The sequence below is a fragment of the Pempheris klunzingeri genome, chromosome 21, assembly GCF_042242105.1.
Source record: "Pempheris klunzingeri isolate RE-2024b chromosome 21, fPemKlu1.hap1, whole genome shotgun sequence".
NCBI lineage: Eukaryota > Metazoa > Chordata > Actinopteri > Acropomatiformes > Pempheridae > Pempheris > Pempheris klunzingeri.
This window is the reverse complement of record NC_092032.1, coordinates 12,617,159-12,637,939: the sequence shown is the minus strand read 5'-3', so window position 1 is coordinate 12,637,939 and position 20,781 is coordinate 12,617,159. Positions and strand designations below refer to the sequence as shown.

The following is a 20,781-nucleotide window of genomic DNA, read 5'->3' as shown; positions in this document are numbered from 1 at the left end:
TCTCTCTCTCTCTCTCTCTCTCAAACACACACACACACACACACACACACACACACACACACACAGAGTCACAAACACCACACACTGCATTGCACGGCTGACTCTCCACACGTCACAACTTCTCTTACGTCCTTACGAATTGACGCAACGTGCCACGAATTACACACTATCACAATTATAAAAATGAAGACAATTAGGAGTACATTTTAAATATCACTAGAGTTAAATGTAAGGTGCAGGATTGATTACAAATGCTGTATAACATTATCTAACTATAGCAGGTGAGCTAACAGGATTTGGTTATTGGCAATGCCATATACATGTATATGCTCAAAGACAAATCAGCATTTGGTTATTGCTGGGTCAGACCCACTCAGAACCACTCGCTACATCTTGGCAGGGAACGATCAAGAATAAAAAAAACAAAAAACTCTCATCATGGTGTGGTTCTCACTCAACTGATGACTCCCGCATGAGTGAAGATTTCGGAAACTCTTCCTCCCACTATAAAAGATGCTACAATCAATGCATTGTGCAAGGCTCTGGAGAGATGAGTGTGGTGGTGGAAAATCCCAAATGAAAATCTAGAAGAGAGTTGTGAAAATCATGAGGAGAAACGTGGTAACAACACGTCCTACTGGACTCTGAGGTTATCTATTGTATTTAACAGAGTAAAAAATAACTATTTCTTATTGTGGTAGGTGTATGTGTGTTTTTATGAGGCCTCCGTGTAGCCTTCAGTCAGTTTTTCCCCTCAGTGTAAACGTCACTGAGGTGCGTCCCTCTCCCGCTGCAGGAGTCCTCTTAAAAGCTCTAAGAAAAACAAAAGTAAAGTAACAAAAGTGCTTTTGATGCTACAGAGATTTGTTAGTTGTTGGAGTTCATCCTACCGGCAGAGAACAGGGGAGGCGGTGGGGGTAAATGAGGGGTGGGAGGCAGCCCCCCCATGGAGTGCAGCATGGGGAGAGACAGCTGAGTGCCGTGGAGGGGGTGCGGGCTAGAGGCAGCAGCGGGTGTGGTGGCAGACGTGGCGGGTAGCGCCGCCCCCAGCTGCACCTGACCGGAAGAGTCCACAGCGGGCAAGGCCAGCGGCTGGTCGACGCCGAGGGGGTTGTTGCAGTCGGTGACCATGGGGTTGCTGACGCGGAAACATTTCTCCCTGTGGGCCTTGAGCATGTTGGAGAAGCGGAAGCGCTGGCCGCACACCTCGCAGGGGTAGGGCTTCTCCCCGGTGTGGGTGCGGCGGTGGCGCTTCATGTTGGGCCGGCTCGTGAAGCTCTTCCCACAGATCTCACAGATGTAGGGCTTCTCTCCTGCACAGAAAGAGACACAAACAGATGATGCTGATTGATTTTCAACTTTCAGCAGAAAATTTAAAGCTGCTACAATTAATATTTTTTATATCAATGTATCAAAATGACTGCAATATAAAACAGGTGGTTTCATTTCACAGAGCTTTTCATCACCTTTTAGCCCTTTACTGTTTTGATTCAGTCTCACTGCACTCATCAGCAGCGTATTCAGCCACAGCAGGCAGCTGATTTCAGCTAAAAAGTTTAAAACACCCACTGTGTGCTACTTAGACCAGACCTAAAACGAGTTTTGGATCATCAGGTGACCAGAAATACAACAAAAAAAAAAATGTACTGCAACTGCATGTCTGCTCCATGTGTAAACACTTAACTGTTTGCCTACCAGTTCGCTATATCAACTTAACTGTTGAGTTTTTAACCACTGGTTGTGCTATGGAGCAATGGTTTCAAGGTCTGGGTTCACAGTTTGTTTGTACTGGGATCGCACACAAACTTGAAACACCAAACAGTGCTGCCAATGGTTTCACACCATTCGGCTGATTGACAGCTGGTGGTGCAAAGAAGCGTAGAAATGCACCAACAATGTGTAATGCAGTGAAAAAGACTGCAAGATAGTAAACAACTATGCAAAGATTATTGGCTTTAAAAGTGTTTTATGAGGAAGAAAAAGCATTCAACGCAACCTCAAGGTTACTCACGGTCTGTTTTGGTGAATAACACTGAATGGAAACAGAAGTCAAGTTTGTTTACAACAAAACTCCACAGGATATCTTTAAAAGTGGGATAATATGTCAAAGTTATGTTGAAAGTTTTTTTCCGCTGCCCCCCAAGAAGCCAAAAAAAAAAAAAATCAGTTAATACACATGCTCCATCTCTGTGATTCAGCATCAACACACTCAGGAAAACCCTCCGAAGTAGTGCAAACAGTGACTCACCAGTGTGTGTCTTCATGTGTTCGTCAAAGTACTGTTTCATGTTGAAGTCCTTTCCGCACCACTGGCACATGAACTGCTTGTGTCCGATGTGGATGCTCATGTGGGAACGCAGCTGGTATTTGTACTGGAAGCGCTCACTACAGTTCTGAAACGGCGCACACAACATTTATACATGAAGTTTTAACCATTATACACAATCCTAGAAACTGTCGACACAAAAAGAGCACTAGATGAGTTTTGGTCTATTCCCTTTGAGGAAAATGCAGTTCTAAATGAAACTGATCCATAAAGGTAAAAACTCAGTCAAGCTCCCTTGTGACAAATTTAGATCTCAGCATGTGAGAAATTACATTGTGACAAATTTCAATATGAGAATATGAATTTTGCAAGAAGCCCAACTGTTCAGAAAAATTTGATTATGATGTTTCAACATTTTTTTGAATTTTTCAATAAGTTTTTTCTTTAAAGGAGTAGTTCGGCATAGTACATTAAATATGAAGCTACAACCAGCTGCAGGCAACTTAATTTAGCAACTTTGAGTGGTATCAATTTCGTCATCCAACTCTTGGCCAGAAAGCAGATAAACGTATTTCCCAAAATGCCAGCCTATTCCTTTTGGTCATGCGATCGAATACCCCCCAAAAAAATATGTATGCAGAAGAAGCTACAGCCGCATTCACAAAGGGAGAGGGACTGTTCGTTTAACAGTGTGGTGTTGAGTGAGAATGATGCCAGAAAGAAACACCAATAGACCAAATAATATGAACTGCCTGATGTGGTTCCCTGTGTATAAAGATAGCTAAATGATTTGTTTACCAAGAGAATATTTCTTTGATCTGTTTGGACCAGCACATCTGGATCCCTGCCTCATCTGGATTCCATGACCATAACACGAGCATTTGACTCTATAAGCAAAGCCTGTAAAGCCTTAAACACCAGGCCACGAATTTAAGGAATTACAGGTTTTGAATTGGTGGATCTCAGTCATAATGAAACTTTTCATGTGAGTGAAGTGGAGAGCAGCTTCAGAAACGTATAAAAGGAGCTCAAACCTCACACTTGAAGGGTTTCTCTCCTGAGTGCTGCAGAGAGTGAACCTTCAGGGACATGCTGCGCTTGAACGACTTCCCGCACGTCTCACAGGTGAACGGCATGTCCTTTGTATGGGCTAAACACACACACACACACACACACACACACACACACACACACACACACACACACAGAGGACAAGTTAATGGTATTTGATATTGAGCCACTCTTCATCAAATAGCAGCAGGCAAACTATTCCCCGAAAATAGCACTTAGAGAGCAACACTGAGATGCCTTTTCATTGGCTAATTACTCTGCTAAGGACAATGGATGTGCCTCATCTAGTAAATAAGCCATTTCCTCTGAAGTTTCCACATTGAACTCCCAAGTCGCTCCTTTGGTGGGAAGGATAAATAGGACTCAGAGACATTCAGCACTTCATACAAACCCTTCTTTTACCGCCGAAACACAGAGAGTGAGGTCAGCCCGTCTGGGAAATAAGATGCTTATCTCTCAAAAAGTGGAAGAGGAAAGCTACACCCAAAACAAATCCCACATAACAATCAGTGGGATGTAGAAAAGGAAGCGTAAAGTAACCAACGGGAACAAAGTGACCAACCAGGATCGCTGATTTCGCCGCCACTCACCGACCATGTGCTTCCTGACATGAGCCATAGTGTAAAACTTCTTCTCGCAGATCTCACAGGAGAACTTCTTCTCAGCGTAGCCGTGCACGATCTTGTTGTGTTCGTGTAACGACCACAGCTTTTTGAAGGCCTTGCCACATGTTACACACTTGGGGGAAAAAAAAACAGAAGAGAGGACAAAATGTAGTTATTAACATGAGCTATTTGCGAATGAGATATTAAGAAGATCATTATCTGGAACGGTCTTTACAAATACAATCCAGGTGTGTGAGCTTACACAGATACTTGAGCATGCACTGTACCAAAAAAGCAATTAGAGTCAGTAGATTAAAGCAGCAAATGATCTTCAAAACCACAGCAGGAGTCCAGCTGCTCACTGCGGAGTGGGTAATAGTGGAGGTACTGAGACATATCAGAATTTATTATTACTGACTACTGATAATTTTTAATATATTGAAAATGACTGCAACTGTCCATGTACTGCAACTGCTACAATAGCAAAGGTTTGTGTCTGAAATGAGGGTGAATGTAATGAAGTCAGAGGTTCTTCCACAACAAATAAAATAAACAAAGTGAAACCATATGAATGCTATTTCCTTCATTTACAGGCAATCAGACAAGCTGCGTTAATTCTTAATCGAACTATTTTTGTAGAAAAGTATTCTAACTACACACTGTCACCTCTAAATTTTCCCCCTAAAACATGGGGAGCAAAGAAGTAGTGATTTTTCAGTCTAAATGAGTGTCTGCGGAGCTTTGTGTCAAGCTGCACTCAGCCTGAAGCAGCTCCGGCAATTCCTGGGGTTGAATGCAGCCTGACAGGCAAAACCAAGGGCAGAAAAAAGCCCAAATCATCATGAGGCATGTGTTAACAGTAAAAGGTGACCCAGATGAGTGTGTCAGCATTTTTATGAACTCCAAGCTTCTTTCATCTGGCTAAAGACAGCTGGTCAGTAAGCCATGGAGGCCTGGTCGCACCAGAAGTCTTCTCGAAATATGTTGTTAAATAAGCTTGGTGACGTAGTGGCTGCTGGTGCTGGCCAGTAAGGAACATGCATGATCTTTCTATTTCCTTTGTACTAGCCGTTTACTCCAATATGGCAATTTAGTCATTCATTCAGTAAAGGGAAAAAATAATCTTCAAGCTAATAAGCTTGCTAACGGCCTCACTAGCTCATTTAGTAAGCTTGGTCTCTAACAAGACAATAAATGTACACAGTTTATTCAAGAGATCTATAATAACTGTCTGCAAACCATTCCTCTTTTGTGGAGCAGTTTAAACTCTGACAGAGGACGGTTAAATAAATGTGGATGCTGCAGCACAGTTAAAAGAAAACTACACCAGCTTCCTCTATTTTGACTCTCCAGCTCTTCATTCTCAAAGGTCTATGGCGCATATCTGTGTGTGGAAGTCTACCAAAGTTGAACTCAACATGAAAACTTTACATGGATCTATTTGGTAAGCAAGCAAATGCACTGATTTGTGAAATCTGCAACACTAAATGATGGTGGAAGAACAAAGCTAGGGTGTTAAAAAGTGAGGGGGGTGTCTCTCATCACAATCACGGCTGAATCCTACCTGGATGCTCTTCTCACAGTCGGTCTGTTGGTGCAGCAGCAGCTCGCTCTCCAACAGGAAGCGTTTCCCGCAGTTGTTGCAGATCTGCATGCGGTTGTGAGTGACGTTCATGTGTTTTTCCAGGTACCAACGGTTGTTGAAGACACGAGGGCATTTCTTACAAGGGAAATGTTGCTTCTCCTCCAGCCTCACTTTCTGGCCCAGGCCCTCTGCATCCAGCGTCCTCTTCCCGCCCTGCCGCTGGTTGGCCAGCGTGGCCTCTGTGAGCGTCTGCCGCATGGAGGCAGTTGTACCCGCTATGGCAAAGGCTCTGGTGCCCCGGCGGGGTCGATCCATCATGGCCGGCTGTTCCAAGCCTGGAATGTTTAGTGTGTTCTCTTCCTCTTCCTCGTCCTCCTCCTCATCTTCCTCCTCGCTGCTCTGCCCCAGTAGGTCCCCCCTCTTCAGGTCATCTTCATCCTCGTCTCCGACTGTGTCGTCATTCTCCGCCTCATTCTCCTCATCGTCTTCCGAGTCTCTCTCATTGTCATGGCAATGACCAAAGATGGTGGCGGTTTCTGTGGTGGATGATTTGCCCTCTGATCCCTTTGACACATTGAGGGTCTGGTTGTTGAGGTTGACTTCAACAATAATCTGGTCTCTGTTGAAGGAGGTGTGGCCGTCTACAGACTTTGACTCCTCTCCATTGCTCTCCACCTTGCATGAAGGAGCCACACCTGTGCTAGCTCCACCTGAGCTGTCCTCCTTCTGGTAATACTGCTTCTGCTGGGAGGCCGTCTTGCCTGCCTCCTCCACTCTAATAGAGAACGGGCTGCTGCCCTCCCTCTTGTACACCCTCCCCAGCTCTGACTCCTGTTTGATCTCCGTGTACAGCTGGCTGGGGGGCATCGCTACAGCGGCCGGGTCACCGCCACTGAGCCCTTCCTGACTGGTCATATCTGCACAGATGGTTCTCAATGAGTGACTGCTGATGAGGTCGCGACAGGAGGCTGCGATGTCGCTCATCTGAAGCAGGGTAGCGGCGTTGAGTACGTCCCGGACAGTTCGGCTGCTCACCAGCAGTTTGGAGGTGTAAATGAAGTTGAGGATTTGCTGCAGGCCCTGTGAGGTCAGGGCGTCCAGCGACAGGTCCACCCTCCGCAGCTGTTTGCTTTGGGCGAAAAGAGAGTGGAAGAAAGGGCTGTAGGCAGCCAGGACGCCCTTGTGGGCCGGGAAGGTGCTGTGCTGACGCACCAGAACGATGTCGACGTCACACAGGTCAGGCTGGAAGAGGCGCTGCTCGTTCAGCCTGTCCATCAAACAGGTGAAGTGCAGAGCCACATCCTCCACCAGAGAGAACTCAGCAGAGGGGAAGTCTGTGGTCTTCTCCACTATGAGCTGGAAGAGAAGGTGATGGAGGGAAAAATGAGACAAGATGGAAAAGACTTTATTATCATGTTGTAATATGATCAGTTAAAATTTTGGATAGGAAGCCAGGTAGATATCTACATGAGCGTATTTTTGCCACCTTGACAAAAAGTTGGGGATGTAACAAAATATCAATTTTTGCAATATTGCAACAAAAAGAAGTCTCAGCGCAGTTGTAGGACTGTGAAATATTACGTATTATATGCCTACGCACGTGTGGGACAGAAATTCCACTGCATGAGTTTTACCTGGAAAGCTCTGTCCATCAGCTGTAGCTGCTAGTTGTCTTAGCCTGGTTAGTTACCTTCAATATTACAGTCACAACCGTGGTGCTGAATGTTTTTTGTTAAATACTTTTTTCTTTTTTAGGGACTTCCAAATTGAGTTATTGTAGATTTAACATGGTTGTGATGTCTTTAAAGTGCTCAACTTGGCAGTATGAAGAACATCTACGATCCCACGTCCACTGTGTAACTCCAACTGCTTGAAAAGCTCCAGAAAAGCCACAACATGGACTTAGGATGACATTGGTTTCCTCAATTAAATATTCTATGGTTATAAAATTTCATTCAATTTCATGTTAAACATTTCCATAAATATCTGTTTAGGCTCTTAAGGTGCTCAGTGACATGGTGAAACCCCTCGGCATAAAAGCCCATCTAGGGAGGGGTGTTATCAACGGTCTTAGGCTGTAAATCTGGGGGTATTTGCTACTGGTAGATGTTGTGTATCTGTTCCTTTAAAATAAATAATAGTTTGACAGAGAACAATCTTGGCAAGTTTTCATCTTCATCAAATTTTTGTTTGAAAAATAAAAAACAAATGTATCTTAAAGCTGTTATTATATTGTGTTCTTTATGATTTTCAGTCTGCTGAGTTTACTGCACAAAGTCACAGACTGCCTGCATGCTGCACGATGCGAGTCGAGAAAAATCAAAAGGTGCAACACTCAGCGCTCTGTGCAAGGTCCTCAACTTCCCAAGGTGGGTTTATTTTAGCACAGGAAGGGCAGGGTTTCGATCCAGACGGGATGTGAGTGGGGACAGAGCTGCAAACAGAACAAACACACACACACACACACACTCAGGCAAACACTCACACGCATATGTGATGTGCAACCATGCACAAAAAAAACAACAAAAAAAACTGTACACACATAAACAAACACACACACACACACACACACACACACACACACACACACACACACCACAAACACAGTGTCTGGTCTCTGCAAGGGCTGACTGGTCTGAGCATTGGTATTCAGTGCCTTCTTCCTTCCATTAGCCGGCTCTCTCAGCACACCCACTCACTACACTGTCCCTGAGGAACAGAGAATTATGCACAAGACAAAACGCGTCGGGAGAAATAATTAGGCAAACCATGCCGAATAAATACTAACTAACCCTCCAAACAATTATAGGAATTTATCATTCCAGGCGTCTCTTGGAGGCAGGAGAGGACGGGCATTGATATAAGCCTTGTTTTGGTTAACAGGTTGCTGGACTTTCTATAGCTCTGAGCCATAATTGCGTTTCTACATCTCTTATTATTTCTCAGTATTTACAGTTGCCTGTGTGGGACAAGAAATGGGACACAAGCAATAAAGAAAAAAGAAAAGAGAGCAAGAGATAAAATTAATAATTCATTTGTGGGACAATGCCTATTATGGGACCCATTATAGGCCTGAATGAGTACGAATCACAAAGACTGCTCACTGTTCTTTACATTTAATACAGGTCTGTGGATTTCCTCATGTATTTTGTCTTTAAATAAAAATGAAATAAATAAAATCAATAAAAGATGACTTTTCATTGTTAAGGCTGGAAAATGGATTTGCATTTGGGCCTAACCTTGAAAATCTGGCCTGTTTGAAGAATTCAATTGTAGAGTGTTAGATTTATTCATAGTTTTGAGCGGCTGAATTGGACTCTGAGCCAGAGAGGAGTGGAGATCGGGTTATCTCTCTCCGTGCAAGGCTACAGACATCGCCCAAGGGCAAAACGCTGCAGCCTTAATCAGATCAAGTGTAAGTTGCAGACTGGAAGTTGTGCTCCTTTAGTGATAACAATCGGCTTCTTCCTCTGGGATTCAAATAGGACAATGCAGTCAAAGATTAAATTCTGCAGGAACATATTCAAAACATCAATAACGAAGAGCTGAAATCAGGGAACCAACCATCATTTTAAAGGTATTTCCTTGACAAGTTGTACATTTAGTTCATTTTCCTTTAAACAACTGTGTGATCCCTTTAATCCCAGGACACTTCTCCTCCCTCTTCTGGATCACAGTGACTGAGCAGTCATTACTGGATCTGAAAATTTGATCTCAGAGATTTGAACACTGGGATTTAAAATGCAAAATAATGATGTTCGCGTTATGCACCTGTAAAACAAGACTCCAAATGAGCTCCCAAATGATTTCACCACTGTCTGCATCAGGCTGTATGTCTGAGTGGTGTTAACGAGTGTGTGATCGGGCACTGAAATATATGTTTTGCACATATGTTGTACTTTTTGAGAAATGATTATCACACAAAGAACAATTTAACTTGAACAAGTTGTTGTTGTTATTGTTGCTAACTGTATATGAAGCAAAGTAACTAGGGGGGGCTAACTGTCAATTATCAAGTTAGCTGCGAGTTAGCATTAGCTAGCAACCAAAATAGCTAGGTTACACGATAATAATCCTCTATTGCATGAATTATAATTTACACATGATAAAAACATTTTTATGCATTTTTATTACTTAGAATTGCTTATATAATGGAAATATTTGAAAAAACAGAATTTCATACAGGTAAACTATGAAAGTGCTTCCTTACTTCCCTAGTAATCATTTATTCTGTTAGCTGTCAGATTTGAGCCAAAAAGCCAATCAGAAATGTTCTACTTAATAATTCTCAGATTGGCTGCACAATAGTATATTTTTGTTTTGTGCTTTTCTTTACAAAATATGATCCATGTACTTGCAAACATTTTGTGCACAAAGTGTTCAGTTTCTGTGCAGAATTATTATTATTATTATTAGTGTTATTAGTGTCTTTAAACAGAAACAATATTCATGTACAGATGCTCTAAAAGTTTATCTGTACACTGCTGAATGTTAGAGGGGTCCAATCATACAGACAGATGCTTTATTACCATTTACTTGAATGCGTTATTATTTATTCCAACAGCAAATAGTTGCAGTTGCCATACAGCTCCTGTGTCTGTCATGATATGCAATAAAGACGAAGCCAGCTTGTCACATTTCATCACATACTGTAGCCAAACAAATTGAGTGAGTACTTTGCATTTAAAGGCCACATCCAACTCCCTCCATCGTTGTCTATCATTACCCCCCCCCCCCTCCCTCTGCCTCCCCCGTTTCCTTGGAAATGTCAGGGAGAGAGCTTGTTTGCTGTCATTAGAGGGAGCGCCACCTTTAACCAGCCTCTCAGTCAGATGTCTCCCAATACATTATTCATATCTGGCCTGACCCGTGACAAACACGCAGCGGGGGGATTACTGACGCACTCGACAAGAGGTGTCATTTAAACGGGCCTCAATCAAAGCTCTGTGCACCACACAACCTGTGAGGGGATACTCTTGCCTCAGAGGGCCTGTTTTACGCGGCTACTCTCGAGGTTACTGTACTGTAGCGGTGCTGTGGCCTTTACATGTTACAGAAAAGGGCAGTTCTGCTTACAGATAAGTGCGATCTCACCACAAGGTCCACTCAATAGATGTTTCTCAGCTTTTGATCACATGACACAATCCTCATCAGCAGATACAGTTTGCTCAAGTTGCCACAGAAGTGCAGACGGTGAGTTGTCCTTTTCTTCTGAGCACTTTGAGGACTTCTCATCGATGGTTCTTGACCTCGGAAACTGACCGCAAGGTCTTTTTAGCAGCTGTTCCAGAGCTTTTGATCATGTGACATGGTCTTCAACAGCAGATTTAATCACTGACCCAACCTCATCAAATTCAGAAGAATGACGCACTTTTTCCCACTGCTTTTCTACTATTTAAAATGATACTAACTGGCCTAATGAATTCACTCTAATTAAATGTCAAAATCACCGACTCTGAAAGGTCACAACTGACACAAAACCACATCTAGCTTTTCATTGTTTAACTGGTCTAATGGGGTTTCAGTCACGTATGTGCCACATAAAAAGATAGATAAGAAAATCAGGCATTTCAAACTTTGAAACTACGTTACCCTTAATCCAGTTCTGATAAAGCTGTGACGAAGAGTTACTGTTTGCATCAGTCAAAGCCAAAACATGGGTTTTGTGAGTAACTGGTGAATCTTCACCCAGCTCACCCTTGTCCGGGTCGGTGATCTGCTCTTGGCAGAGACCTGACTCCTGGACCTGAGTCAGACACAGTCGGGTCTGAGGGTGAAATCCCTCTTTCTAATTTGACTTTCACTGGTGAGAATGCCCTTTCTCTCCCCCACCTTTGCACTGGACGGCTCCTTGAAGATTTACTGCTCTGCAAAGTCTGCATCTCCGACGCTGTGCAGCTCAGCTACAGCCCGCCGATGTGTCGTGACCTCCACAGAGCTGCCATTTTAAAAGTTCCCTTGTCTGTTCTCTGACAAGTAGTTGATGCTTATCTGTGAAAATGCCTGTAAGGGCAGCGTGTGTGAATCTTAGACAGCAGCCTGAGTAGAACTGAACAATGTACTAATGCAGAACATGTGTTATTTTCCTAAAATATTATTCTGTTACTATCCTGCACACACCATGCACGACAGCAGATTTATGAGCAGGGAACTAAACAACATCCACCTCGACTGTCTTGTTTGCTTGCCGACCAGTGAACAGACTGAGCCATTAGCGGGGGCCAATGTCAGAGCACAGCGCAGAGTCATGGACACATCAATAGTGCGAGGGAGGGCAGGTTGTATTCAGGCAGGAGGGAGTCCCAGGGGGAAAACACTGCGGGGGTTAAAGCTTTCTCTCTGTCTGCCCACAGACTGCTCAGATGGAACTCAGTGTCCTCTCACGTCACCTTATCTGTCCTTTTAATCTCACATATGTTTTACCAATGCAACAGAAAAGTATATCATTGTGCATTATGGTTTAATTCTTATACCTTCCAGACTATGAACATTCTGAATGTAGGATTATTCACCACCACTTTTGAGTGCAGTGGCTCGTATTAACATAAATATCTACAAAAAACTATACATATGGGAAGATGTTTATGGAATAAACCGGTAGGACTAAAGATGTACATCTCTATTAGGGATGGGTAATAATTTGATGTTATCTAATATCCATTTTTGTGAGTTTGTAGAGAGTTTGGTCTCAAATGATACACATATAAACGCTTTGAACATCAGTTTAATTATTCCAAATGTGATTTTTTTTAATCAAATTGATAATGCAAAGTATTAATTCATTCATAATAATGTCCACCATATCACCCAACCCTAACCTTTACTATTATTTGAAAAATGTATATCACAAGGTCAGATAACATGTTTTCTGGAGCTGACAGCCACATCTCAAGGCCACCGTTAGTGGATGGGGTTTGCTCTGTTGTCATGGAGATGGAGATTATGTGACCATCTGTCATCACATGATAAAAACTCCATGTTTAAGTCACGTGATCATCTTCACAATTAAGCAAACCATCATCTGCTATGAGGGCTGAGAAAACTTTATCTCCTACTTAAAGCCACATGATTTGGCTGAAAGATCCAGAAGTACAACAACCTTGAGAGTTTCTTGTCAAACTGTTGTTTCCAAGGTTAAGAATTAACATTCAAACCCATTTCTTATTATTGCCTGATGTATTTCATTTAGTTTCATAATTAAATAGATGATTATTTTCATTATAGACTAATCTGTTGATTATGTATCTGATACCAGATGTCAGAAAAAAAAAAATCGAAAAAATGCAGCCCACATTCCCTCTGCAAATTGTTTGTTTTTTACGTGATCAACAGTCCCAAAACGGAAGATATTTAATTTACAACAATACTAGCGGTAAAACTCGATCATCATTATCATTCATTCATACCAGAATTGAAATGGTTGTCTGATTAATTGATTAGCTGACCGACAGTAAATTCATCCTCAATGGCTTGAACGTTTTGTACATTTGATGGTTCCAGCTTCTGAAATGTGAGGATTTACTCATCTTTCCTCGTGTTACAATCTAGTGAAGTGAATATCTTTGGGTGTTTGTAAAACCACAAACGCAATATGTGCAGCTTTAAGTCAGACAGCCGAGTTGTGTTTTATTACAACATCACAAGACCGTCACATGCAATACAATAAACACACAAATCCACAGTAATATGCAAAGTGGTTCTCTCAACGAACTTCTACAAATCTCATTCAGGCCACAAAACGCTCATTAAATTAATTTACAAACTAGTGAAACTTGCTGCCAGCCAAACGTCAAACTGTCCATATGCACGGTGAAGTCACTCTACTTGGAAATGACCAACCATCCACAGTCATGAAGACAGCGACCCCACGGGCCAGTGCCTCAGCCCTCTTGTCACCCAGCGGGGAGGTGGGGCGTTCAGGGGCTCTGCCACTTCCACCCACGGAGCACTTCAACCTACAGTAAAGAGCACACTCAGCAGCCCTCTTCACAGCGGGACCTCCTGCTGAGGGGCCCCGCGCGGGGCTCGACGTGACTGACACCCAGAGGAAGGAGAGTGGGCACCGTGTCAGGACTCATCTCACTCACACTGCATGTAGATGGTAGGAGAGCGCCGCCCTCCCCTCCACACACATACACACACAGATCCCTGAGTCATCATCAGTGCAGATGACAGGAAAGCATGACATACCCAAACACAAACTCTCCACAAAAGAGATCACACGGCGACAATAACAAGCCACAGTAACGTCACACACACACACACACACACACACACACACACAGTAAGAGTGCTTTTAGGTGGCAGGAAATGGATCAGACCACGCGTAAACACAACCAAACGGAACGGGACAAGGGCATGTCATTTCTGGTGGAGTCCAATCAGACGGCCATTAAAAAGTCATCAGGGTAATGACTGACACTGTGTCCTCTGTGTGCTCACCAGACCTTCCCTGCTGCTGATGTCAAACGGCAGACATGTTTAGTCCCAGAGAAGCTGAGCCAGAGCAGTGAATTCTGATCCTGTGGGTGAGAATCGTGGCATAGCTTAAACCTTGGGGTGTTATCTGGTCTGGGATGCAGGATGGGCAAGACTGGCGTGGACGGAGCACGGTCTACCAATTTGTCTCCCTGCTTTCAGTGTTTGCGTCTGGTCATGGATAAATTACTGAACAGGCCTACTGGGACTGGACCAAGGTCTTAGAGAGGCCTTGGGCCAGAGCCTCCGTTTACTGTAGAGTGACTATAAACATTATTTGTAGGAGACGCAAATCAAATAACTACAAAGAGACACAAATAGACAACAAAGAGACAAGAACATGTCTACAAAGAGTCATGAAAAGACTACAAAGAGATGCATAATGACTAAAACCAGTTAAAATTACCACAGAGATGCAAAACAACCACAAAGAGAAACAAAATGTCCTCACAGAGATGCACAACAACTACAAAGAGACACAAAATGACCACGAACAGACTCAAAACTACAGTCTGGGTGGAGGTGAGGGGGGCCTTTTACAGGCCTGTGCCCACAGGCCTGTTGTCTCATAATCCGTCCATGTGTCTAGTGGAAGATTTCCCCTCTGTCTGCAGTCTGCACTCCCTCCTCTCCTCTCCTCTCCTCTCTAAATCCAATCAGCGCAGAGACCCAGCACTGACCTTGAGCTAGAAGAAGGCATATACAGTAGCAGATGCACGAGCACATCCACCCACACGTCTGCAACCCTGAACGCCTATGCATGCATACCTGCATGATAATCATGCATTTGTGCCCATGTCAGGAATATAATAGAAAATAAAAAAATAAAAACTTGGCATATATGACTACACTGCTGATACATGAGAAAACAGAGGATCTAAATGTGCCTGGATGCACATTATCCTGTTATCAAACATGTTGCTCTCCAGCCAGATTGGTAATAGCACAAGTGACAAGGTCTCACTTTGAACAAGCCCCGCGGTGATCATTACAGCACTATGATAAAAAATGCTAATAAAAATCAATGTTCAATGACTAAAGGGGGCACAGCGGCGGGTGGCAGCACACTCGCTGCTGAGGTCACACACGGCATGGTCACATGCACAGCCACATTAAAGTGGAGTTTAATACTCGCTGGGATGTCACTGTTTGTCAGATAATAATGGTATTAAGGCGGGTTGTTACACATTGTGATGTTAGGCTATGGGATTATTTAATCCAGTAAATTAGTGGTGCATGTGATGCAGATTGGTGGAAACTCAACATAAATTATTAAAAAAAACTGTATTATGATAGACTCTGGGAAATCTGAATTTAAAACTAAACGCATGACACATGACCATACCTTCACTGTACCTGCACCCCAGTACATAAAGGGCACCACACTTCCTGCTTTGGCATTTGATTTAAAACATTAGCTGCATGAGTGCCCATTTGATCCAGAAAATACTGCCTGCTGATCAATAATCAATAATAAGGGTGGAGGTGTAGTCCGGATGAACATTTGCCAGAGTAAGAGCAAAGAAAACCAAAAGAAGTCTATGTGACCTGAACTGCCTGAACACATGAAAACAGAACGATATTTCAGGTAAAACGTCTGGCTGGATCATTTCAAATATAGCAAAAGGCAAATCCTGAATTACTTTAAAATGTGCTGCTGGTTATTCAGTTTTCTCTTTCCACTGCTTTAGCTAATTATTTTATTCCCCTCAGCCTATTAAAACATTTAACTTTCTTAACCACAGCATTCACTGCTGGCTGCAATTAATAAAGACAATATTATCAGCATTAGCGCTGCTCTAATCCTAGACATCCAATCTCCCCTCCACACTGTAGGCTTTTCCCTGTCCTAATCTAGCAGTTTTGGACTTGCCCCAGCCTTGTCCTGGTAGAGCTCAACCAGCTTTCACCATTAGATTTAAATACGTTTCCATCTATATGTTAATGCAACCACAGGTGACAAGCCAATCTACAACTGATACGCGTTTACCCGAGCATGAAATTGGGATGCACAAACAAAAATAAGGATGAGAGCAGCATGAGCAGCATCTTGGTGACGTACAGTACATTAAAATTTGACAGCGTGAGCAGGATTGCCTCAGCTGCATGATTTGAAAAGCCCTTTCACCAGCTTGTCCTTTGAACAAACTGGACAACAGTGTGTTTTATCAGTTTGGTAAGGCTGGGGACTGTGTGTGTGTGTGTGTGTGTGTTGCCCAATCAGAAGTGGTGTTGAAAGAAGACATCAACCGCTAGTCGACTGGAGTTGAGATGACTCTGATGAGCGGTTGAATAATCAGAGGAGCTGCCTGGAGGCCAACGTAGAAGGGGGTGGGGGTGGGGAGGGACGGGGGAGCGATGAGGTTAGAGCGTCCGCACTGAAGCTCTGCCAGGAAGTTTGTGTCTGGGCCAATGAGCTGGGAGAGGAAGCGCTGAGTCAGGAAGCCTGGCCAAGAGAGAGGCCCGTGGTGCTGGCATCTCCTCCTCACACACACGTTACAACGCTTCACACACCACCGCTCTGCTGGAGTCATAACACGCTGTTCCCAGGCCAGCGCCGTACACGCGTGTGCCCAGTGTGGACGCACACGCTCACCTGCCGTGCATGCATTCATCAGCAAACACAGAGATGTGACTCCAAATACCTGTGGCACAATAAAGCACAGAGGGTTGTACAAAGAGAGAGATCTCTATTTGTGGAATGCAATGCATATCTGTGTTAAGAAGAACAAAAATCATGTCTGTGAAGCGACGGAATCTGATTTGTCCAAATATATGAGACAAAGAGTGAAAGGGGCACCTTTGAAGTGATCAATTAGAGACAAAAGACGAGTAGCATCAGGCAGGTGCAGAGATACCCGAGGGCCATTACACGGGATGAAACTGTGATATCTTCATTATCCCTTTCATAGCATGACACACAGAGAGAAGATTCTAAAGAGCTCCTTATCAGAGGAATCTCTCTGATGTGTGTGTGTGTGTGTGTGTGTGTGTGTGTGTGTGTGTGTCTGGAGATGGGAGATATGTTTGATGAGAAGGTCAGAAAGGACGGAGGGGAAAAAGAGGTAGAGGAGGAGCATCGGCTTTCTATAACCGCAACCAATCAATGGACAACAGAGAAATGGCGAATATGAGCTTAAAGGAATAGTGTGACATTTTAGGGGGAACATGTTTATTCACTTTCTGGTGGAGAATTAGATGAGCAGATTGATAACGACTCTCATGACTGTACGTGCAGTATGAAGCCAGAGGCAGCCGTCGGTTAGCTTAGCTTATCTTAGCGCTAAGAAATTGTCTGACACATAACCCCCTGCAAATTGGCAATACAAATTAAATAAATGTGATATAAAGTGTTTTATCAGTGGGCTGTAGATTTTGTAAGATTCGAACTGAGCCAGGCTAGCTGTTTCCCCCTGTTTCCAGTCTTTATGCTAAGCTAAGCTAACTATCTGTAGCTTCATATTTATGCATATATTGCAAGCATAGTTCCAAAAATGTTAAACAGTTCCTTTAAAGGGCGGAAAAAGTGATTAGTTTTGAGGTGTAGTTATTTTGTGATTCTATGACAGATGAGTAAACTTTAAGTTTATTTATTTTCTGCAACATTTGTACACTTCAACACAGATGTGCAGCTAAAACATGGATACTGATGTCATTCTTGTACAAAACCAAAATATTAATCTGCATAGCGTTATGTGACTAAACGTGAAACTAATATTTGTGTTGACTATCAGATCAAGGACAACAGCATGAAAACTCATTCCCATCTGCTTTAAAGCTCCTCCTAAGTCTCCCTCGTTGGCCTGAATTCAGCTAAAAGCTATAAGAACACTTTAGATGGAGCCCCCCTTTTTTTGTAAACTCTCTTAATATCTTTAAATGCCTGACAATAAAAGGCTAATAGAAATCCTCATGTCAAGCTGCATGAAAAGAAAAAAAGCTGTTTGGCCTCTTTGATAATGGAGTTCAAAGTGTTTCTTTTTAAGTGCCACAGGGGTTAGAGTAACTGTTTTCTCCAGATGAAAAGACACCGATGCTGGCTGAAACTGCAGAGAAAAAATAAAACTGTGGATTTTAACAGCTCGACTTGCTTTAAACTAACATGTGCCATTTTAACCAACAAGAACAAAAGAAGCCTTACATAAGAGCAGGGAGTTTGACCTTGCTCTCTGCAGTCTTGCCCACTGTTCTTAATCTCAGGGGCATAAATTAGCAGCACCTAAAGTACGGTTGGTCTGAGTTTCCGAGGAGAGCGGCCTCCTACCAGGGGCCAAAGATGTCTGCTGGAGTTTGTTGCCGGGGCTCGGGAATGGCTGCACTTGTCACAAAGACTAAAGGCAGTTTCCTCGCTCAGCACCCAGAGACAGTGAAGCCTCAAAGTCAAGGGTGGGCAGGAATGCCCTGAATAGGCAGTTACGTAAAACTCACAGCACCCTGTGAGGATAGAGAAGGAGCGACTCAGGACCTGACAACGCTCACTGAAATTAAACAGCATCCGACGGCCCAAAATGTACAGCAAACATCTACAATGTGTGCGGGACTGAGGCAGATTTACATTTTCACAAATCATCCTGATGAAGAGAGAAGCAAAAGCAATCTATTGATTCGAACAAGGGCACAGAGACAATGGACCTCTCTGCACAGACATGTTAAAGGCCCCCAACCCCACGTACACACTGGAGGAGCGAGACCCACAGACAGGAAGAGACGGAAAACGACTGCAAATGGCCCAATCGCATCAGTTGTGTTGTCTCTAGTTGTTTTGTGGCTCCTCGTAGTCCTTCTACAGTTCTTTGTAAATATTTCGTAATTAGTCGTTCTCAATTTGTGTCCCTCTGTGTCTCCGTGTGGCGGTTTTGCATCTCTTTGCATCTGTTTTTACTCGCTTTGTGGTCATTTTGTGACCAGCCATGCTAATTTTGCGTCTCATTTTGCACCTCTTTGCAGCTGTTTTGCACCAGTTTTTTTACTTCTTTTGTGTCTCTTCGTAGTCATTTTATTGGTTTTCCAAGAGGAAATGTTAGGACAGTCACCTCATACGTAGGCCCTCGGGGTCAAAGGGCTCATGGGCCTGTGCCCAAGTGGCAGTAATCCATGAGTAAGTATAAGTAAGTATATAGGATACAAAGTGAGGATATTGATAAAACAAAATTAGCAGGAATTAATCCCTTTTCAATGTCAGAACAGTAGTTGCAAAAATTATCTGGGGCATGTTTACCAAAACAGTCAAACGATACAGTATCTCTGATCACCGGCGCATTGCATTCACCAAGCACACTTTGCACTTTGTTTATCGCAGCTTACTCTCATGCGGCACAAAAAAAAGAGAAGAAAAAAAGCAAATAGAAAAAAGGGAAGAAAAACATAGCAATACCCAAACCTCTCCCTCCCTCTTTGCTCCCACCAGAAGCCACCCAGCGAGCACCAGGGCTAACCCCGCTGACCTGACCCAGATATTAACCCAAGCCTCCAGATGTGAACGCGCGCTGGGATTACTCCACCACTGCATCAAGCTCCACATGCTTTCCTAATGAGGCATCCTAAAATGACCCCGGAGACAGAGCGGACTGTCTGCCTCACTATCTGCATCTATTCCCATAACTCTATTAGTCCGTCTGTGCAGAACCATCTTCATATCTGCTAATGTAGAAACATCACAGATTCTGGTTGAAAAAGCAAGATAATCATAGTCACAGAGGGATATTAGTTAGTTTAAGTGAATCAGGAAAGGAAACAGACCACATGCAGCAGACAAAGCACACCTCAAAATCAAACATTATCCAATAAAATAGTTCTGTTCAGCATTTTCAGCTCTGACTATCAAACACTGGAACTAAATGTGCATTTAATTGTACTTGGAGGCTCCATCCAAAGCTCGGGGACCATTTCACTTCCACAGACACCTCTGCCCCTGTGTCACCTGCAACAAAGTGAAGTTATAAAGACATCCACTCCTCTATCAGACTACCCTGAGGAGAATCTCTGATTTATGCATGAATGTCAAAGCCTCAAAAACTTGTCCTGCACTGACTGTCTGGCACTTGAGTTTCACTCATCCTGTCTTCATCTGCACCAGCCGCGACCTGAGCTGAGCCCTCTTTGCAGAAGCGCCCCTGATATGAAAGAATTTAACTCCTTCTCTGCATCAATGTAGCTATTGTAGCCATTGCATTCTTTCGGCAGCTTCAATTTCCAACTTGTGCAATGTCGGCAAGTTACAAACTTCACCGCAAAGGATACAAAGCACCAAATGCGCCGATGACAGCCAGTGGTCCGAACACATCATGAAGCACAAGTGTGGTAAGTTTGATCGGCCTGCTAAGTAGCTCAAAATTGCAAGAGATCAAACAGGGACAAAAAATAAACAAAAATGCAGCGCTCCTCTGTAGCCTACCATTTTGATCCAGCGTTTCGAGGCTCAAAGGAGTCCCAGAATAACTCCTTTCGCACCAGTTTTCCCTCCGCCATGAAAATGACCGCTGAATTGTCACATTTCTTCAGTTTTTGCCTTATCCTCAATCTTTTTCCCCCCGTGCTGCTGTAGCATTCAGACAGACAAAAATGCAGAGGCTGCTTTTGCAGAAGGAATTGGTGATTGGAGCTCGGGGATCATATGGGCTTTTTGTCAGACGTTTTTAAAGGGACACGGTACTGTTTAACGTGGAGTTGCGAGACAGGCGCAATTCTTTGTACTGTACTTGGATTTTTTTTTTTTTCTTGGCGTGTGCAGGAGGATTGGGAAGGACATTCGGCCATATGGCGCAAACGCGGGTGCG

At 43.5% G+C, this 20,781-nt stretch overlaps 1 protein-coding gene across 1 annotated transcript; it reads right to left on the bottom strand.

Moving 5' to 3' along the window:
• Positions 1 to 867: 867 nt before the first annotated feature.
• zbtb47b (zinc finger and BTB domain containing 47b) lies at positions 868 to 20,526 on the bottom strand. The gene is made up of 6 exons (XM_070853292.1): positions 20,400 to 20,526; positions 5,507 to 6,883; positions 3,928 to 4,075; positions 3,301 to 3,416; positions 2,249 to 2,393; positions 868 to 1,313 (listed from the first exon to the last, which is right to left on the bottom strand). Exons 1-6 carry the CDS (start codon positions 20,400 to 20,402, stop codon positions 868 to 870), a joined length of 2,235 nt encoding a protein of 744 aa, XP_070709393.1. The 5' UTR covers positions 20,403 to 20,526.
• Between the last annotated feature and the right edge of the window lie 255 nt (positions 20,527 to 20,781).